The sequence below is a fragment of the Temnothorax curvispinosus genome, unplaced genomic scaffold, assembly GCF_003070985.1.
Source record: "Temnothorax curvispinosus isolate PA1 unplaced genomic scaffold, ASM307098v1 QBEX01004926.1, whole genome shotgun sequence".
Taxonomy (NCBI): Eukaryota; Metazoa; Arthropoda; class Insecta; order Hymenoptera; family Formicidae; genus Temnothorax; species Temnothorax curvispinosus.
The window spans coordinates 451,075-474,264 of NW_020214706.1; the positions used below are offsets into that span (position 1 = coordinate 451,075).

Here is a 23,190-nt window from a genome sequence, read left to right on the forward strand (position 1 = left end):
TATATGTGTCTTTCTATATATGTGCCTTTATCTTATTTAGAGATATTGTTGTTACTAAAGAATCTCTGAAGAGTTTTAAATAAGAATTTTATTTTAATGACCATCAGAGTTTTCTACTTTATGGTGCTTTTATGTATAAAGAGTTAAATGTGAGATTAATGTACCTAATTGATAATCCATCACTGATTACATGTATAAATTGCGTGATACATTGTAATATAGCATAAAAATTATACTTATATTACATTAACACTATGTAATATAATTTCTGGTTTAATAATAAAATATATATTATATTATACCTATCAATAATAATGATAATGATGATGAATCTCGTTACAATTATATTGTGAAAGTAATAGCTTAATTCGTGTAGAATAATAAAATAATTATTGTGGTAAAGTGATATTTCGGATTGTTATACGTTCAAATATCATTGAATCGAATTTCGGGAATTGGTGCAACCTCTTGTCACTGTAATGAGAAACGAAAAATACAATGCGAATAAGATAGGTAAGAAGACAAGGGGTTGGAAGATAATGAACGTTTCTCCATGGCGAACTTACATTGCTCGTTAACTTTGCGAGAAGTGAGGTAAACTCACAGAGGCGAAAATGTCGATAGAAATACCCCAGAGATATCGCGGTCCGACTATGGAATGGTTAATTATAACGATAATTAGCGGGCACTTTTGCGATGCTAACTCTAGGCTCTTAGGCGTCGATCCTTCACTTTGGATTCGCTATCTCAAGCTCGAGTTCGAGAAGTATAAATGGAATATAATTTTGCTCTAATTAGCTATCCCTGGGAATTGGGAAACTTTGTTCTCCATGCAGTAACTTCTACGTGAATCCGTGTAACAAAATATTTTTATTATATATTAACAGAATTATCATTGAGACGAGAAAATATTCTTTTTGTAATTAAAAGAACTTCAATGAAGGACGAGGACGGAATTGGAAAATGAATTTGTTATAATCGATATTGCTAAGTTATATTTCATATTTGAAATTAGCACAATGACAGCTTGTCATCAAACTGTTGTTCAGAAAAAAAAACGATTGCCAAACCGAGGTAGCACTTTATGAACCAAGAATAAGATCCTTATGAACAATCAAGTTTTGATGCTAAAAACTTGGGTCGCTCGTCGCCGCGAAGCGACGGTTTTTCGAAGACCCTTGTAGTGACGTAACGACGTCGTATAGAAGCGTTTAATGAGCCCGGTGCCTGACAACGGATTCTCCTTTCTATGATTTCAGCCCTGCGAGAAATCGGACGATTTTCGCGCGGCACAATGCGCCGCCTTCAACAATGTGCCATACAGCGGGCAACTGCTCAAATGGTATCCCCATTACGATCCGGCTAGGCCGTGCGCTTTGATCTGTCGCGGCGAGCAGACTCTCGAGAACGGCATTAGACGGTCGCGGCAGGAAGTGCCGTTGAGCGAGAAGACGATGCCGCGCGATTCCACAGATAGCCTGCAATTCGACAGCGACGAGACGATAGTGGTGCAACTAGCGGATAAGGTGGAGGATGGCACGAGATGTTACGCGGAGGGCACGGACGTGTGCATAGACGGCGAGTGTATGGTGAGTGAAATTTCTTTATATCGTCATAGACGGCTTTGTCGAGAGAGATAAGATACTCGGCATATTTCGTCATTTCTAACAAAGCGCTTTTGCAAAACACTGTTAAACAGTATTCAATTAAATGTTATATAATCTGCATTATTCTCAGAATTCTCAGCAAGCAAAATGCTACTAGTATTCCAGCGGTTTGCCAGCAAATTTGAACACAATATTGCGGCAGATTGACATCAACTGCATCCGCATTAAACTTGTATTCTGCCAGCAGAGCGTATCGAAGTAATCCGACAGTAGATTGCCAACGGAGTCTGAGCAGAATCTATCATTTCGGAATTATTTAAACAAAATTTTTTAAACTGAAACATTTAGATGGTTACCCAAAATGGCAGTTGAATAGTGGTTTTTATAGTCAATCTTCTACAATATTCTGCTAGCAAATTCTGCTGCATTTCTGCCGATAAAATTTGAAGACGCTTTGCAAAATCTGTGGTCGACAGACTTGACTATCTAAATTTATAAATAACGACAATCTAGATTCGTGGATAATAATAGATATGTCGAGAAATCGAGATAACCGAGTTTGTCTTTTTTACATATACAGAATGTATATATCTCCAATTCTGGGGCACTATATTATTGTTTTTTAAAACAGTACATTTCTTTTAACGTTTCTAAAAAAAAATGTTTTATGGAAAATTTGATTATAATGCATAACACATTTGAAATACATCAGTTATGATTAAATAACAACATTTTATCTACAAATGTCTAATATTACCAACTAAAATATTGAAATCAAAATGGAAAAAGCAGGATTATCATATTTTTGAGATCTTACGCTTTAGCATAGACAGGTGGATTGAGCTGGGTCCGTGACGTCATTATTCTACGCTTATTGTGACCCGTGATTGATCCGACGCTTGAATTGAAAATCAACCGTACTCGACTCTTTATCCCGATGCTCTCGAACGTCCATCACAATGCGGTATTATATGTGAGAGAGAATATAGCATCTACTTCATAAACGGCATCGGACATAAATGCATAAATTAGATATTATATATTCTTCTAAAAAATAATCAAAGCGAACGACATTCTTATTGATAATTAAAATAAAAATTAATATAAAAATTGCCTTAATATTATTTATTATTTGTATTTCTTAAACAATTCAATTTATGTAGAGTAATAAGACGAAAAGAACAGATAGTTGAATTTATACATTAGAAATTAATCTCTATTAATATATGTTCTTATTTCCTCATGTACCGGAAAGATATTATAATTTAAGACTGCAATTGAACGTTCCCCATAAAAGTATTATCGCCAAAAGTGATCATCTATTCTTTGACTCTCTTGATTCTAATAACAGGATAATTATCGATTCTTAACCGCGGCATTATCGGAAACCATGGAACTGTCACGTGCAGACCGCAGTATATTAGATGCGAGGAGCATTAAGCGATAGGTACAGTGCGCCGCTTGTCAGTCACTATAAATTGTCGGTCGATCAACACGTGAAGGCCTTTACTCGTTAATTATCGAAATATAGCGATATACTTACATTCCATTAATTTTACCGTAATTTAGCTGATAACGAGGCGCATTAAGGCCAGTAATCTCGATGCGTTGTTTATATTTTTACGCGAGATAGTTGTATTAATTATTAAGAAACAGTCGGTTGTTAAAAAAGCATGTTTGCAAATAAATAATATAACGTTGAAAATATATAGTTTGACTACTAGGAAACACTATATGTTTTTCCATGTGCAAGTATATCGAGTAGTACGGATCGATTATCTAGATATATGGAAATGCATCTGAAACGCGTAAATAATTCGAAGTAATGATGTTTGAATCATAATAACAATTTGATTTATTAATCCATTTAACTACTCGTTCGCATTGTTAAATCGATGGATCGCGATTTGCCTAGTACCTTGGGAATTTACATATTAAATTCATCATTAGTTTGGTCACCGCGTTTTGAACATCGATATAATCCGATCTGTAATTTTGATCGAATAATTACTCAATTAATTAATCAAGAGTCGCGTGTGAGCTGAGCAATATTCCCCAAAACGTTGCCTGGAACAATAAATTGGAGTATAACCTTTACATGTGCATAAAAGCTGTATTTGAAATTAATTATATTAACGTACGTACAAATTATATTAAATTATTGATAATATATTCAATATGAAAAGTTGATTTTAAATTAATCAAAGAACAGAGCAGCTGAAAGTAAAGAGCGATAATATTAGAGTTATTTCTGTACACGTGGTGCTTCTGGTTTTTTTTAAATACTTTTTTCCCTTTACTAGTCAATAAGTAAGATTCAGAAAGAATTTGACAAATTATTAATTAAGTAGATAAAAGCAGGGTTCTTAAATACTTTGACGGAGCTAGTCTTAAGCCCGAGGATTAAACTGAAGGCGTTACTTAAGAATTTAACCGCAATTGCCACGTCTCTTGTCGAAACTTTGTAAGATGAAACTTCTGGAGTTAGTAGAGAGAAACTACGGGGTCGGAGAAGAGATTCGCGCGAATGTCGTCGGCGCGTAGGCGGCATGTACCGAGGTAGTGCCTTAAACGTATTCGCAACTCGTTGCTTTCCGCCATCGCCACGACGCGACGCCAGCACGCTCCGCGCATCGCGTTGAGAAAACTTAACGTAACGAAGCAGCCAGGTCAGTCTTCTGCTAATATTTAACATGGGCGCGTCGAGAAGCCCGATCTCATCGTCCATTAACTTAATTTGATCAACGTCACACGTGTATATGCAGATGGTGCATGTATGCAAACACCGTATATTCCTAAAGCGTAACGTGAGATAATCAGCCAGTATTATTGTACAATAACGTTGCGCGCGTTCTTTATCAGATCATTTTATCTAATGAAGAAAACTATATTTTAAGAAGTGTATACTTTCTTAATAATTATTAATGAGATTTTAATTAAGCAGTATTCTTAAATATACTACACAGTCGGATATTTAATTATATTCCGTGCACGATCTGTCCGTTTACAATGTTTACATAATTAACTCAAATTTAGTCAGTTTATGATGCGAATTAAACTATTATTATCACGTTAAATTATAAGAAATTATTTTAAGATTATTTCATCTATCGTGTAAATTTAAACCTTGCAAATCGTATATCTTACATCTCTCTATATTTTAGTCGTCCAAGAAGTATAGCGCGCGACCTCGACCTATAGCATTATAATCTTAATTGTTTGATCCTAAATTAAATGAGACTCGTGATACCGCAAAACAACCAGAAAGAAATCGGATTAACAATACCGCTGGGAATAGCGCGCTCGCGGTATGCCGGGAAATAATTAACGAATTCTCATAATGGCAACGTCGGGCGACGCAGTCGCGGGGACAATATCTAATCAGCAGAGAAGTCCACGTAATTAAGCATTAAGCAAACTCCAGTAAACGCAAACTGGCTTTGCGTTATTAAAAGTGCCGAGTCCCCCCGCTTTCGTTGTGCAGGGCACGCCCGATGGACGCGTCGAGCTTTTTCATTACGTCGCGCACTCGTTAAAATGTATCTTCAGGGCGAAAAAAATTATTACGCCGTTCCCCCGTTGTGATGCGCGAACAGCGAATTTTCAGAAATTACATCAATCGGAAATTGCGGCGATGGCATCAGCGTTCTTCTTCCTATGTGTTCCGGGATAACGTATTATATTAGCACTCTGCGACCGCGTTCCTTCGACATTTTTCGTCAAGTCTAAATTAAAACCTCTTTCTATATAGTTTTGACTGTTTCGCTGCAAGCAAATTTGAATTTTTCTCCAGCCAAGATGCAAAATATATCAATTTATATTCGCGTCGCTTATGAAAAACGAATATTACGTGCTGCCAATTTTGTATTTTGTATATTGTTATCAAAATCATATTAAGCATTACTACTCCTTTTTAGTAAAAAAAAAAAAAAAAATTATCCTTTAGAAATATATGGCAGATAGTTTTCTCATTCTTATTAAACTGTTAGAAACTAAGAGAATACTTAAAATAAATATGAGACAAAAAGTACTCTTTAAACGAAGTATGCTGAAGTATCTTATTAAAGTTTGTTCTTAACTTTCGGTCAAAATGCTATTTTCTGAAAAGATTTTGACCATGATTAATGCCGCAGAATAAGAAGAAGGGAGAAGAAAGTAACCATGCGAGGCAAAAATTTGCTACTCGGAGTCCATTGCCCATTTCTTTCTACTCCATCTTCCAGTTTTCGCCCGGTTCCTTCTTTTCTCTTCTGAAACCTAATTCTCTATTTTCAGTTGCTTATCTCGGAAGTAATTGATGTTCCAAAATTGAAATGGGCCCTTCCTCTCGGATTATCCTCGATATCTAAAGTTGGACAAGAAAACGCGCCCTGCATAATAGAAAATAGATGTATGATAAGTACATATTGAATCCCCGAGCTGTGTAGTCCTGGACAGGTACACAATAAATTTCATCGTGCCAGTGAAAACACGAAGGCGAATAAAGTGCCCGGGGGTTAAGCACCCCTTCCTCCATTCTGTAAATCCTATTCTCGAGAAAACTATGTTAAAAGGTAGAAACGAGTGCAGTGGGAAAGGAAGGTGAGACACGATGGCGGGGAAATGTCGATGGTGCGAGGCTGGTAGAAAAGGCTGGGTGGTATCCTAATGGGATAGCGACAGCGGGGGTGCTATAAGGACCAGAAAGGTACATGGAACATCGAATAGAATGTCGAGGCCGAATAATTGAATGCCAGTCAAATTTGCGTAACGAAATCGCTACGGTATGGAAAATCGCGAGACATTAGCAATTATCGTCCTTGCTAATCTCTCTGATATTTCAATCTGAATAGAGAATGTTTTGGCTCGGTAATCGATTTCGAATTTGTAAGCATTCCCCGGAGAAGTACTAAAAAGTATTGTCTTATTTTTTTGCAAATTTCTTTTGTAATAAAATTTCTTTGACAAACTTTAACACGAAATAAAAGTCTTTGATGATATTTCGTTACATTGATACATAAAATAACTTGGACTGTTTAAATCACGTAATGTTGATCTGAAAATATTCTTCCAAAATTATGCTCTCTCTTATCGTTGATATTAAATACACGATATAATCTTGAGTAATAGCATATTTTTTAATAACAGCAATTTGTATGTATAAATGGTGCAATAACACCAACTTTATTATTTTTCGCCGTCACGTATTACAGCGGTTATTTGTGCCCAGAGGAGGGTCGCAGAGTACCATTAAGACGCGCGATATTTCATTTCTCACGCCCAGAGGAATTCTCGTTTTCTCCCGTCTTGTTTACCTACAGAAATAACGGGTTGCTTCGATGACCCCTATCTTTCAATTATCGGGGCCCCATCATTGATTTTCACTTTCGCGAAAGTAAACCTAATCTGGTGCACATCTCCACGTGTGCCGTGTCTTTTACACAAAGAGACATACGTGTCTATTAAGATATCTCGTTCTCGATCCTGTCGTCATATATACGACGGAGAGAAAGTGCGAAACAAATTCATTCTCGTATGAAATTAAATTTCGGCAAATCCCAGGTCTACCGGATGCCAGCCGTCCGTCCTATCCGGTGAACGTTGATCCTCCAGCTTTTCGGTTTCTCTCATGAATTATCTTCGCGGTGGCGGATAAAATGAAAAAGAAATTACAGTTATATAAGCCGAACTATTCTCGTTGCTGTATATTGAATTATTCATTAAATTAATATTATTATTTAATATTATTATATTTATAAATTATTTTAATATTACTAACATTATTTTATTATAATTTATATTAAATTAGAGATACTTTACTTCGCCAATAAATAATTAACAATAATATTATTATTTATTATTTCAAGACCAATCGTAAATTAAAAGTTTTTATTAACAGATTAATTAGGACTACATATAGCTATCTTAGAAGGAGGAAAACATATTCTCACGATCATGCTATTTGCAGAAGATTGGATTTTATGGCAGTATACATTAGAACGTATTTCTTCCGTTTATGCTAGCCGGCAAGAATATGTCAATCCGCTTTGTCCAGCACTCCCATTCTCTTGCCAATTTTCACTCTCGCGTTAGTGTAGCGTTTTCGATGCGTGAAGCCGACCGCGGCTATTAGGGAGCCGAATCTCTCGTTTCGAAAACGTAGAAATAAAGTATCTACGTAAACTGGCTTCTGCATTGGGGTGCACGGAATAAAACTGCGCTCGTAACGGCCGCAATTCGCCGAATGACGATCACCAATGTTTAATGGAAGTATTTCGCAGAGCGTTTGAAACTTGAACGATAATCGAGCCCGATTTCGATTCTGCAGCCAAATCGAACGATCAATTGGGCCGAAATGGAGACCGTCGTGCCGCGCGCACGCCGTACCGAATTTAGCGTGCAATTTTCGCCCGGCAATGTCTAGCTCTCATTAAACGACATCGTTACACGAAATCGTATGTATAAAAGAAGATATGAATGCATCATAGCGGATGGATAATTTGTGCGATTCGATATTATAGCAACTAAGAAAAGCAGCGCTTATAACTATCTCATAAGCTAAACGGGAAGAACGTGTAATTGGATAAATTGCATTTATAAATAAATGATTTAAAAAATGTCATCCTCAATCAAGTTTAAAATGATCGTATCTCGACGCGCACAAATATATAATTAAATCAAGACGCCAAAATAGCAGACTATATAATGACTGTTCTCAGACATTCGCGTGTTATATATAGGGAAGACAAACAGGGCAATCATGAATCACGTTCTGTATTGACTTTACTATTTCCTCGTTTTCCACTCTCGTGCCGTCGAACATCAGACGCGTGTCTTCTCGGATTTGCCGACTCCGGAAGTTTAAGCGCGTAGGTAATTGGAACGAACGATTTATTCGCGTCGCAGGTCACTGCGACGAAATCTCGGATTATCTCGGCGCCACCGCAGTTGATCGTACGAGGGAGATCCCTCTCGTTAGGCTCACGTCCCTCTCCTTTTTACTCTCCCGGCATCACCGAGGCGCGTCCCACCTTCGCTCGCGCCGCCTTCGCCTTCCAGTTTGCTTCACTCTTCTCGCCCAGGATAAGGGATGAATAATGTACTCCCCGACCTCCGAGCAAACCTCCATGCAACCTGAATGACAAATCAGTTTGCCGTCCGAGCCAGGTCACGAATCGACGTCAGCTCTCACCTCCTCCAGCTCCCTCCGCAGCACCATCTTCTCCACCTCAAAGATCCGGAATTTTCGCAGGACGTTTCCCGTTCTCGCATGAATCCCGATGACGCGCCAGCATTCGTCAACGTTCTTAATGTGTCCGGGATGCCGCCGATACTGCGAAACTCTTTCAGCTCCAACCAGAGCCGTAACAGGGAAAAATTTCCTGTCACGTAAACAGTAAATCGATATAAGTGCGATGCGACTTCTGAATTGGCAATAAAATTCTGTAAAAATTTTTGTATTCGGCGCCGAACGACAATTTGTTAATACTTGCTGGCAGAACTTTGGACAAACGAGAGAAAATCTACAATTTTTCTTCCTCTCTCTCTTACACACAATCAATCCTTGAAATTCTTTCAATTCATGTTAAGATAATAATTTTGATTTATTAATTTTGATTTTACTTAAAATGCCAGTAACATTTTTAATTGCCATTATCATCACTCTTTTATCAATGACGAATTACAAAATGGCAGAACAGAAATAACCGTGTTCTTAACGATTCTTTAAGGCAATATTATTTGTCTCTGGCAATGTGTTGGGAAGTAATAACGACAACCGCGGTTGAAACCCATTATATGGAAGACGTGTTTCATTAATCGAGCGTGGATTTCTGTTGCAGAAGGTTGGTTGCGACCTTCGAGTTGGTAGTAACAAGAACACAGATGCGTGTGGCGTGTGCGGAGGGAATGGATCAAGCTGCCAATCGCGATACTCCTGGAGTTTGGAATCGATATCCGCCTGTTCCAAGTCCTGCGGTGGAGGTTGGTAATTACTGAATTAATTTAGCCATATTTCCCTATGCAAACAATTACATGAACAAAGTAACTCAATGTTATGCGAAAGTTTGTCGATTTTCGAAGGTATCATCTCCGAAGTATCCATATATTTATTTAATTTGTACACAAAGATATGTCAAACTATGATTCTTATAATTCGAGGAGTATTTCTCATTACTTTTGAGATTTTTTTTTATTATATTCAATAATTTCTAAATGTATATTATGTAACTGTTTCGAGAGCTAAAAAAAGGCACGTCGTTGAACAAGAAGATAACGAATGAAATTCACGAGCATTATTTGCATGAACGTTCGCCGTCAAATTGGAGGGCTAATTTGCCGGTCACGTTTTTGCGCTAATAGGTTTCAAGATAGGGATGGCGGTGTGCAAATCGGCCGACGAGAGCGTCGTGGAGGACAGCTATTGCGATGCAAACAGCAGACCTTCGGTGAAGCCCGTAATGCCGTGCAACACGCACCCTTGCACAACGAAGTGAGTACTTTCGGACAGACTAAACTATCTACGGTAGAACTGCATGCACGTTCTATACGTCAAAGAAACGTCAGGCCACACACTCGCGTGTACAATTGAGAGGTAGATATTATAGGTGCCTCACCCCGCGAACTGCACGCGCGCGATTTCGTCCCGCCGAACAATAAAATATCCATTCCCCGTTTATGTAGAAAATGTTACTTTCTCCATATCTCGCATTAACTTGCGAACAAATCGCATTTCTCGTACGATATCTCGGGATTTTCAAGAAAGTATAAGCGAGGAGCGAGCGAGAAGTTGAGGAGTGGTACTCGGTACTCGGTATGCGAGCGATCTTTGTTCCTGCAACAATATTTCTCTTCCGTTTCGCGGAAGGGTTGCGAGACTGCGATTTAAAGCGAGTTTTCGCGATGGAAATCGTCCGACAAACGACGAGATACTGCGCCGCGAGTCGACGGGGACTCCCGGACAAAAACTCCCGCAAACTATTCTCTCTCTGGATCCAGCGGACACTATGGATGGAAGTCGTGGAGTCGAAAGTTTGCCGTCCGGTATACAGAATCTCTCTTCTTTGTGTTCGAATTCACGGCTCGATATATATTCGGCGGGACGATCGACCAAACCCTTGCCGATTGTCTTTTGCCGCTGTTCCGCAAACGATTGCTTTTGGGTTTGCGACTAAAAGCAAAGTAATGGAGAACGCTGTGTTTTTTAAACGATCAGATCGCGAGCTTTTACTCGGCGAGAAATTAGCAGAAATCGTGCTGTGTAACAGGCGCCAGTTGCACGTGGTAAAATTGCGTTTGGGAGACGTATTAGCTCGTTTCGTCGAGCGGACGGTTTTCGCGCGCTGTAATATATCTCACTCGATCTATCTCACGTCACTCGATCAAATCGATCGGCGAGAACGCGAGAAAATTGCCGGTTTGGGGATACGCGTGCCTGCGACGACAGTGTCACTAATCGGATCGTATCGTTTAACGATCAAGATGGGCGTCTGTAGCTCGACAAGACGATTATCGCGCATCCGCGATTACCGTCGATGAGCCGTTTCCGTTGATAAATTAGCAGCGCGGCATCGATCGCCCAGCGAATCGGTCAACGGCTGTGAATCGGTCAATGCTTGATTGGAGTGGCCGCGAGTTTAGTTTGAATTTAGTTCGACTGAAACCGACTAAACGGGGGGCCCACCTTTCCCTCCCCAGAGAGGAACGGAACTCCGACCGCCGTGAAAAGCCGCAACCGCGCTTTGAGGTATAGCAATCCGGAAGTTATGATTTAATCGCACATTACGACTTATCCCCTGGTTATTTACCGCTGAGGCTTAAGCGATCTCCATATACATCCGACCGCGAATCATGAATGCTTATCAAAATTCAATTGTCTATCTAGCATGGTATTCAAGCGGGAGATAGCGATAGCTCAGATCTCGTATATTATAGAAAAATATATTACAGAAATAATAATTACAATGAATTCTTGATTTTGTTCTTGGTATTACGATACTTGCGATAATGCATGGTATAATTTATGTTTATATTGAAAGACGCAGGCAATAGACGTGTTTTATAATGAGTTTCATAAGCGAGCACTACGGTAGATGGCTTATCGGGTAAAATCCGCGAGATATAGCCATGTTGACACATATACATTATGAATTCATCGCGGATATTGGTAACACGTGTTAGGCCGTGAACGGATCTTAACATAATTATAAAGTCAAAAGTAGCACGTCGACACGACACGGTAGTCCGTCGTCGGGTGCAATTTTGGGAAACAGACACGCGTATAGGGGGTGGAAAATTGAAAAGACTGACGGTAATTAATTTCGAATCTCGGGGATCACTTGGCGTTCGTGGCTTCTCCACCGAACATCCTTATACCTAATGCGTGCGCGGCTTTGCCACCGGAAATTGAACGCATCAAAGATGACTTTGAAGATCACGATGGAAAGAATGTCGAGGCTCGGCGAGATCGGCAAGGTCGGCGGTATAATCGATGATCGATATCCCGCTACGTAAACCCAGAGACATGGGCGAGAGAGTTTACCGTTTCACTTTGTCATTTAGCGCAATCGCTCGTACACGGAACATTTTTACGGCGTCGTGCATGAAAAATGCCGAGAGTGACTTTGACAGTTTCATAAAAAGCCCGTTACGTCGATGGAAGGCACTCCACCCGGATTACTTGGTAAATGCCCAGCAAATCGGTATCTTCTCTCCCGCCGATATGTTGAGGCTGGGGAAACTATCAAAGATATCAGTCGTGAGTTTTAATAGAGAAACGCTTTGGCATTTTAGAATCAAAATATCCACCGTCAAAAGCGAAGCTATTTCTATACCATTTATTCGATGAATGATACTGCGGAAATTTTCACAACGTCGTAAATCGAAAAAGCTTCCAACGAGATAAAAGAAACGCGAAATGCGTTATTTGTGGAAAAAGTGTGATTGATATAAAACATCTTTCGGGATGATTATTTTCACATTGAAATAGAAAATGTATACGCATCTTGGAGGGACTATTTTATTTTACATATACGTGTGTTTGAAGTTTCGCCGCGTTACCCTTCACGTTCAGCGTGTATAACTGACGCAAACATTGTGTCGTATTACGGAATGAACAATTCCGCATTGTTACGAATGGAAAATGGAGGGAGCGAGTGCGGCGGCGAGATTTGGGCAGTGCCGCATGCAAGGTTCTATTTCATGTTTTGGAACTCGGACAACCCACGGGTATACCGAACGTGAAAAATGAACGTATCCACCGATGTAAAAGAACGAGAAACGTATCGATGAGAGCGCCCGCCGCATTTTAAACGCGCGCGTTTCAAGCAGCATGTCGCCATCCTCGGATCATAAACTTTACATCCGCCGACGTTGACGCAGCACGTTCATTTTTTACACCGACTTTAAATAACCGTAAGGACCGTTGCCGTTATCGTGTTTTTTTTCCTCCACCGACGAAGGTGGAATGTTAATCATTGGCACGCGCAATTTTGCGAATGCGGCCGCGTAACTTCGTAACAAACTTAATCTCGTTATAAGATATTCCTGGTGATATGCACACCTTGAGCGAACTTCCTTTCTCAATCTTTTCCAGGTGGATGAACGGAGAATGGAGTGCGTGCAGCGCGAGCTGCGGCGGCGGTTCGCGAACGAGGTCCGTCTTCTGTACCGAGGAGAACGGGAACGAAACCACGAAGGTAAATCCGAGAGAGAGAAAGGCTCTTCAATAATGAAGTTTTCGTTTAGTCGAGTTTTCTCCTAGACTCTATGATGATCTCGGTGGAGTTCGAGATATTACTTATCTCTTAATAACGCGAAATGAAACGTATACAGCTACGCTCGAATTTCAACCGTGTTTCAACATTTCGCACATTGTGGAATAGTCTTAGCTGTCGATATTATTGGCATTTGTCTTAAATTTAACAAACTGTTATTCACACCGTTGTTATTGCTCTTTATTATTTCATTCAATGAATATGCTATTAATTTTATATATATCCATCTTCTCCCTAATTATTAAAGAATCTATTATCGGGAGAGAGGGATGACATAAACGTCATTCATGCAAAGCGTTCAAAGCTTGAGATATCATAATTAAATTGTTCATACATATTTGTCCAAACGATACGAGAAATCGATACAGTACATGCCGACGGTAACTCGGTTTCGAAAATCCCGTGGGGTGTGTTTGCGTCTGCCCACCCCCAGAGAGGGTGTCGACGCTTTTTACGGTGTAAAGACAAATAAATCTTTCTGGAATAAATCTGCCAGGCGCGACGGAATCAGCGTTACGCGTGCACACGATAAAACGCCACATTTTTCACATTTCGCCACTGACGTTAGACACGGCCGTAATTCCGTCGCGCTTCCGCGCGGACGGAACGTTAACCATTCCTCTCATCTCAGGGAATTTTATGCCGTACTTTCGTACTTGTCTGCGAGTCGCATTTACATACGCAGCCCTGTCCCGCTTCTCGACGGTCTACGGAAGAAGATCCCGCGATCCCTAACCCAGTTCGGTTCGTTTAAACTCGAGGAGCTTGCTCTCCTCGCGAGTACACGTCGTCGCTCACCGCGCGTAAAACCTCCCCCGTCCGACAGCTTTCACGCACACGTACATAACGTACGTATAGGCGGTGTACGTTCATATTTCATACATGCAGGACGTCCTACGCAGCCTACAGCTTCAGACATCTTTCCAGAATTTATGCAGAATATTTACGACTGACTTTTCCCTAACGAAACTTTTCTGTTACATTTTTTTTTTTTTATATTAGCGACACAAATATCTTGATGATCTGCGAAATTAAATTTCTGAGATACGATTGAATTCTCATCTTTATTAATTCATAAAGACTTATGAATAATTCTGTAATATTGTCGATACCTCGCCGTATAATATTCGCAACGAGAAATATCTCATTTCCGTGTTTTCTGATATTTTACTTTTGTACACTTGTATTAAGTCTCACATCTAATTATTAAAATTGAAGCGATTATATATTAAATTCTAATAATATATATTAAATCCTTGTCGTTACAGCTGACCGACCACAAGTGTAGCAGCACGCACAAACCGCGCATTCAGGAGACCTGCAACACCGTGTCCTGCCCGATGTGGGAGACCGATAAATGGAGCGAGGTGAGAGTGCATACGATTCTACGCGAGTAAAACGCGCTGGAATACAAGCGGAGACACGGCGTTGTCCCGTTCGTATCATTTAAGAGCGAAAACGTTAAGCCTTCTCGCCACAATCACGGATTTAGGTGCACTCGTGCAGGGTCCAGTCGCAAGCGCACGAACACACACGCACCTATCCACCCGTGTGCACGTACTCACACACGTGCGGAGAGCACGGCACAGCTTGCTATCTCAACTACGAGTTTTACTGCAAAACGTACTGCCCAGATGGAAACAGGGTTAATGGTTGTGCACGATTTGCACGCTCCCTTTACCCACCGCGTAAATGTTACTGGGTTGTTACGCGTACGAAATGACCGATTCGAATAACTTGTGTCTGGCCAAAGTTGTGCTTTTAAATTTACCACAGCTTGTCTGATCATTTATTACCTATCAAAGACGTTAGATGCTAAATTAATGTAAGATTTTCAGAAATTGATCTCGTGATTTTGTCTTCTTTAATTATTTGACTTTCAAGCAATTTTTACAATCTGTTTCTTTAATCTTTAGATAGAGTGAAAGAGATCATAATGATCGATACTGTGTGCGATTTCAATAACAACTTTTAATGATTTAAAAAAAGTGTCAGAATATTCTAATTAAATACGCTTAATTGCTGGCTGGTTGAAGTAGATTTATTTTGGCTTTAATCTGATTATTTATCGATTTTTCTAAAAGTAGCAATAGATAGAAATAACTTTAACTAATAAATGATGAAACCACTAAGATCAGTGGATTTAGCTTGAATATATACTGATGCATTCGAAGATCTAACAATTAGCAGATTAAAGGTTCTTCAAATAATCACAGCGGTGCGCGCATTACTCAAAGCACGCGTTAATTTATCTGTGAATCCAGATTGCGGCGTTATTACACGTTTGGGGCATAAACGCGCGCGGCAAGGAAGCCTCTAATTATAAAACTCTGTTTCCATCCGTTGCCCTTTTCGACAAGTTGCAACGTACCGTGGCCGTTTAAGGGTATAAAGCAAATTAACAACTGCGCGCGATTTGCACGATGCGCGCTTGTGGCGATGGATACGTCAACGCGAATTACACGAGAACGCGACCCTTCTCTTGCCGCAATCGCGATTTCGTGTCCACGTATCTCCGTTTCTCCACGGAGAGAACGCGATTTTCACGAAAAGACGTGTGTATAACCGTCGTAATTGCACATGGACGACGGACTGGCTAGAGGTAGACAAAGTTGTGTCCGACGAGGATGACGCTCCGTAAAGATTTTCCATTGATATAGAGATAGCGGAAGTTTTCAAAGTTAATTTGTACAAAAGACGTCAGATTTGATACTTTTCTTATACTTGATTCTTTTATTGTTCGCATTGGATCGATTAACGATTTATTGCTTGAACAATCTATTTTTGTTTCTCTTATAAGTAGAATAAATCGCCTAACATATTAATAAACCCCATTCTCTTCTTCGGTTTAAATTAAACATTAAGAGAAAATTTAATTATTCGTTCTTATTCCGCATAATGACTTTAGGTTGCTTCTAAAGCTATTCAAGGAATTACAAGAGATCAAAATATTTGTACTATAGTTGTACGCTTGCATTGTTTAAATTCGTTTTTTTCACAAAATAGTCACTAATTACGGCAACGTAATCTCTTAATAAATCTGCGATATAATTTTTGATATTTAATTATACTTGCTAAAAATTACGGAACAACATGCGAATTGAATCCGAATGGAATCGGATTTAAGTATGTTATTCAAGCGTGAATTATGGATCAACTCGCAAATATAATCTAGTTTACGTTTAATTTTGAGCAAACAACTCGTTTTCGTAACATGGAATGCGATAAATTTCTCATTCTTGATTAAGGCAATTTGTTTGTTTCTACCGCTTTACGCGTCAGAGGGATGCCTTCGTTAAAATATATTTTAATCCTTTACCGACACGCTGAAAGTTTCCACTTGTAGCGCATGGATCCCTCGTCTAAATAAATGGAAACCGAGTTCAGCGAATTTTACATACATTTTGCGCTGCACATTTTTATTTTCTTCTATAACGTTTAAAACAAATACACATGGCGTTACGTGGGTGTTAAAACTAATAATATACACTATATTAAATTGTATTAAATAAATTCTCGCGTTTGGTTTGATTTAATCCAAGTCGGCGATACCATCTTTCAAATTCTCGTAAAGTACAGACGAAATATCTATGAAATACACATTAATATCAGCATGCACTAGAAAAATTATTAGCTCGGCAGGAACGGCTGTAATATACGTTCAAAATGCTCTCAAAAGGAGCATCATGACTCAATAACAGGCTCCGTACTTTTGCTCCGCGCCGACAGAAAGAGAAAGCATTTGCTCTTTTTCAAACACAGATGATTGTATCGAGCGGCAGACGAGCGCGTGTGGATAAAACGGCACTCTCATTCGCGTTGCCGCGCGCCGTGCCGTGCCGTCGTCGTCCGCCCGACGACTAAATCGGATTTCCTCGAAGCCGAGGAATCGCGAATCGCCCGAGCGGAACATCGACCGTCGCGTCGTGGAGAATCCCTCTACCAGGCAGCGGTATATGAAAGAGAATGGCGGTAACGTTTCTTGGCTCAGGGATATGGCGTGAAAATGGAGCCAGACTGTAAACTGCCCTGCCTCCTACCGTGTATACGAATTACGTCTAAACCGCGCGAGTAAGGGGAGCATATACGCGAGTAGACTCGTCTCGTCTCTCTTTCTCCGCGCGCGAAACGTCTTCTCGCGAGCTACCATCGGCATCGCCCAAGCCCGCCAGCCAGCCATATTCTTCCACGCGGAGTTCTTTGAAGATGCTTCAGGCCACATCAGACACCAACATCAAACAGGACAATTTAGTCTCCAAACAACTGCCTCCCCGCGCTCCTCGCTCTCTTTTCCCTCCCCCACAGCTCTTTTCCGACCCACCCCGTTCCATCAAAATCCTCGGCTGGCCTGGTGAAAGGCAACCGCGTTGCCCTTCTTTCCATAGCAAAGCCGAAGTTAACGGGAAAAGAAGGGAGACGCTGTACCGGTGTGAAGAGCTTTCTTACCGGCTTGAAGGAGAAAATTGAGATACTGTGATAGATGGAGAGATATAAATAGGTGAAAGATTACATATTCTTCCTTGAAAATATACTCGTTCCGGATACACGAACAATTCGCGAATGCTTCAGAATAATTTAAGTTATTATTATTGTATACAAGAGAAATTATTATCGTATTTAATTTACTTAATAGAGAGATAAATCTTTCTTACTGCATTATTTGCGCAGGGAAGTAAGATATCGCTTTCTTTTAAGAGCGATGGCGAGAAACGAGCAGCGGCATTTCTTGCCGGATGAGAAAAGTGCGTGGCACAATTACACGAACAATTCCTTGTTTTATACATCAACGTCGTAATACGGAGAAACGAGGAAAAAAAGGGCAAACAAGTCGATAAATCCTCTTTTCCATATTATTCTTCATCATAGTTCGTCGCCCTTTAAATTCTGGGTTACGCGGATAAAATAAAATTACCACTTTCGAGAAAGACAATATAACAGAGGTAACGCACATTTGCCGGCAAGCATTTCTTCGAGAGCTATATCTTCGAGCGTGGCCTCGAAAAGGGACGGAGATGAAGAAAACGGAGAGGAGCGTGCGCGAGGAAACGAGTGAAAGAGAAAAAAAAAACGGAAACGAAGTGAGAGAGAAAAAAACGGAAACGGAAGTCATATAACGTTTTGCCAAGAAAAAGCTCACGTGGCTCAATGAAGTTACTTGCGAAACATGCGCACGTGCACTTGCAGTGTATGTGAATAGTATACATATGTATAGGTATACACACGCTCGCGATCGACGGCTCGATCGACGACCCTCGTCGATATGATCGTCGCATCGGCGGCAGGGTCAACGTCGTTGCAGCTCGCATCCGAAAGCGAATTCGAATGCCGTCTCCGAAAGCGCGCTAACGCTCTGCACATCGCCTCGGATCTTTCGTAACGAATGCGATTCAGATATCGGCGGCTGCAGCACGATATGCGTTACCAATGCAACGACTCCGCGGCGCCCGCGGAGCGTTTTCAGCGCTTTCAGTCCCTGGCACGATGTTCGGACGTGGTTTCTTGTATACCTTCGACTGACCGAAAATCGAGATAGTTTCTGGAGGCATTCCAGAACTTTGATTTTGGCACGCTCGAGATTTAATACACGCCTATCGTGTTGGCGGTCAGTAACGGAATTGCAAATACTTCTGCTTCGTCAGATAATTTTGAATTGTTCTGGTAATGACATGGGAGAATTAAATTAATTAATTAATTGTAAGAAGAGGTCCAAAAGTAACGTTTTTCTATTCTGTTCCTGTCACTTTTGTGTGTTTGCTAGAACTTACTTTTGCTCTTTTCTTTTCTCTCGACACGAGCGTATTTTTCATGTTCATTTTCATTCATCATAAGTGTAGGGAGAGGGGCATAAAAGTATAAATGCTTTTAAGAAGAGAATCGATCTGATTTAGGATAAAATTAGATTAGCAACTGGAATAATCTATCCGAAATTAGATCTGTTTCCGCGAGCGAGCTGCACAAATTTTCCCCGCTTTGACTTGAAAATTAGAATTAACTATGTTTTAATTGAAAAGAATGAAAAAATAATATTTTCGCGTCTATCAACCGCGAAATGTAACCAACCAGATTATGAGATACGTTCAAGGAAAGATCTATGGAGAGCAGATGTGCCAGAGTTATCATAAAACGTCTGCATAAAACATAGGGAGCTCGGGATAAATTTATGCAGCGGTAACCGGAACGCACATACATGTTTCGTTTACCAATGTTTCGTCGCAGCCTGCGTGCGAACGCATGCAGTTGAAACGGGCACGTATTGTACGCAGTGTATATACCTATGCGGTACATATTGCCTCATATTCGAACGGGTCGCTGACATCTATGCAAGTTTTCTGGCACAACGTTCGACAGACCGCTCTCTCTCTCTCTCTCTCTCTTTCTCTCTGGTCCAGTTTCTTGTCGAGATAGACACTTACACCCTCCTCCTCTCCCGAAAATCGATACACTGCCTGGAAGCTTTCCAGAATTTTCATTGTACGAATCGTCGTGCCGTTAGTTCCCTCCCAAGAGTCGCTCTGATTGCCCCAAAGTTTGCTCCGTGAAATAACCAATAGCAACGCGATTTTCAAATTGAAAGAAAACCTCGTCGAAAATTAGAACGTTCTGAAAGTTACACATGCCTACCTCGTATTTTATCTTGTAACTAACCTGGGCCGTGAATTACACGTCGAACTTTACGACGATTGTGTTGCCGGACGCTTTGACACACGATACGAACTGCCGCCCCGCCGCTGTAAAGATACTTTGAGAATCGCCATCAAACATTTTTCACTTTCTCAGAATGTTATTCAAATTTATTCCGCAATAAAAGTGTCGCGCGTCTTTACATGTCTGACAACGTGCGGTACTTATCTAGTTGGAATTCGTCCAACTCCAGACGGTTGGTTGCACCTTTCGGCCCTTGAATCACGGTGCTCTTGCACGAAATGATTCAGTTCGAGGATCGAGGTCAAAGTGTCTTTGTTATTTTCCAAATCGTCCATCAGTCCGTATTAAATAAGCGTTATAATTTTTCCAAGATCGCCCACTATGCACGTTAAATTACTGAGATTATATTTGTAGATATAGATAATATTTTTAATCATCATGAAATGTAGAAAAAGTTTATAAAAAGACCCGTATATGGAAGTATCGGAAGTTTGAGAAGATGTCGGGGAAAGATATTTATTCTCGGTGACAAATTTCTGTGTTGGAAGATCTCGACGAATTGTAAACCATTCGCGTCCATTACGCATTGCGAATTCCCGCTCTGGGGTAAAATAGCCTCTCATGATCCTCGAGAATGCAATCTTGTTGCATAAATAAGAACATGACGATGAACGTCCAGGAAGATAACAGTAAAGAATGGCGTTCGTACGAGTTTTCGTGAACGCTTCCCGTCTCTTGAGCGAACTAAAGTTTCTTGGCAGATACGTGAAAGGAAAAATCTCCGCAACTTCCCTGCGGAATGTAGACGTCATGCTTTATTCATGAGGTCGCTAAATGCGGCCCGTTGCACTAGATGTGTATTTATTGCGGTATCCGTCGCGCGTAAGACGCAATATTTCACTGATCATGTACTACGATACTAATATTAGATTGTTTCATATGAGCTCTTTTCAAGTTTCTCATTTCTTCCTCAACTTGAATAATAAATTTTTTTTAAATTCCAGAAAGTATCAGGCAATACTAAAATCTTATTCAAGTTAATTATGATATTGTTTCATTAAAAATATTACATTCGTACAATTTTTATATACCACAATAATCAAATTTGCCTACAGCAAGAAAACTCTAACACAAAAATGTTTATATTTTTAATAAACATAGATTCTTACAAATAGATAAATTAACGCTTATTTAAAATTATGAGGTCTTGGACACATCTTGGCCGATGTGTACAATGAGCAAATTTGCACGATTAGTATAAATGCATCGCGGCGCATCATACATCTCTATCTTTCGAAGAACGTTGTTTGTCTTGTGCGAATAACGAATCGCTATCCCATTACGTTCATTCGCACACAGACCAATGAATGTGGAATACAGGTAAAGCGAGTAAATTTTCCCAGTCATGTGCACGCAAAAGTGTGCGCGGCCCATGATTTACGGCGCTTCATTTCTGATCGATACACAATACAGTCCGTTCCCGTCCGCTCTCGAAAACCGAACAGCATCACGGAATGGTGCTCTTTCTGATAGCGATACATAAAGGCTTCCGCGCGCGCGCGCGCCCGTCAGCGTGGCACGATAATGATTTCATCCGAAGCTGCGGGACGCGGGGTAGCCCGGGTAGCGCCGCTAGAAGACAGGAATTGATAGATTTCTCTCTTTTGTGAGCACCCAGGAGCCATGCAAATATTGAACTGAAAGCACAAGGCTCCTTAAAGCACTCTCCCCCCCTCGCTATCGAGACTCTTTCCGAGTTATATAGCTCCGACCGTGAAAAGCAAAGACAGACGGAGGGAGATGAAGGATGAAGAAAGGTGAAGAACCCAGAATGAGGAACGGGATAAAGGGAGACGGAGGAAAGAGTGGGGTACCTAAGTCGAGTGGTTTCCGCTTTTCCTTTCGTGTCACCTTTCCACCTTCCTGAACGATAGCTCTCACGTTCGAGCTCCTTCTTCATTGTCTTTCTCTTCTACATCGCTTCCTCCTCCCCTCTCTCTCTCTCTCTCTCTCTCTCTCTCTCTCTCTCTTTCTCTCTCTTTCTCTACCTTTTCTCTCTTTCTCTCTCCTTTCTCTCTCCTTTTTCTCTCCTTTCTCTCTCCTTTCTCTGTCTCTCTTTAGATTGCTTTTCTTACATCCATCTCTCTCTCGATACTATCCTTTTATTCCTTCCTCATCGCGAGCGAGAAACTTCGAGGACACAACATGCCTCGAACGAGACTTTTCGACTTTGCTGAAATGAGAACCGAAAATGGCAATCCGAAATTTTAAATTAGACCGCGCCTCGGCATTAATCCACCTTGGAATGTGGTGTTTTATGCGAAGTTGCCACGTCGTTAATGCGCCACGGGTAGTTTCGATTGCATCTTTCCTTACTTTCGGAGTAAAACGCAGTCTCGAATTTCGTCCCTCTGATTTATCCTTGTCAAACGGACTTTTTCCTTACCTTGTTTTCTCACTAAATCGCAGAAAACAAATTACAAGTTATAAAACTTCTTTAACTATCTTTCGCTTTTTATTAAATTACAAGGAAAATATTGATAAGAAAAGGATTTAAATGGAACAACAGAATACACAAAATGGAAATGTCTCATGTTTATATTGTCTTCGCGTGCGCGAACAATGTAAACTCGTATCATTAAATCACTTACATGATTCATTACGTTACAATTACATTATATATTATATCTATTACATATTTTATACTATTATGTTATTAATTATTTCTATTAATCCATTCAAATAAACGTGATTGTTTAACATAGAACTGATCTCTTTAAGTGTGAATTTCTCTACTACAATTTTCATAAGTCGCGTGCATTATTCCTCGCTTTTTATCGGTCCACATTGCATCTTATTACAATTCTACGCGAAGTGTGCATTTTAACTTTTTATTTATGCAGTGCTCCGTGACCTGTGGCACCGGAATACGGACGAGGACGATCGAATGCAGAGACGGTGTTGGTGCCATCTCCAGGGACTGCGACCCAGCGGAACGTCCTCATACCGAGCAGGAATGCAAGACGAACGTCGCATGTCCCACATGTAATTGCGTTATGTCTGAACTATTGGCTCGAACGGCAATTTAACGTCCTTTAAGCGACGATCTGAAAATTCATACGCGATATTCCCTAAGCTCATTACACGAAATTAGAGGTATATCTGTATGAAATTTAAACTTCGGA

General features: G+C 40.4%; 1 protein-coding gene across 1 annotated transcript in view; it reads left to right on the top strand.

Moving 5' to 3' along the window:
• Positions 1-23,190, top strand: part of LOC112454224 (protein madd-4) — a 183,309-nt gene that overhangs the window by 148,543 nt on the left and 11,576 nt on the right. Inside the window, 6 exon segments of the mRNA XM_025015491.1 lie at positions 1,260-1,589; positions 9,428-9,569; positions 9,948-10,077; positions 13,180-13,282; positions 14,629-14,727; positions 22,909-23,050. Coding sequence (XP_024871259.1) covers positions 1,260-1,589; positions 9,428-9,569; positions 9,948-10,077; positions 13,180-13,282; positions 14,629-14,727; positions 22,909-23,050 — 946 coding nt within the window.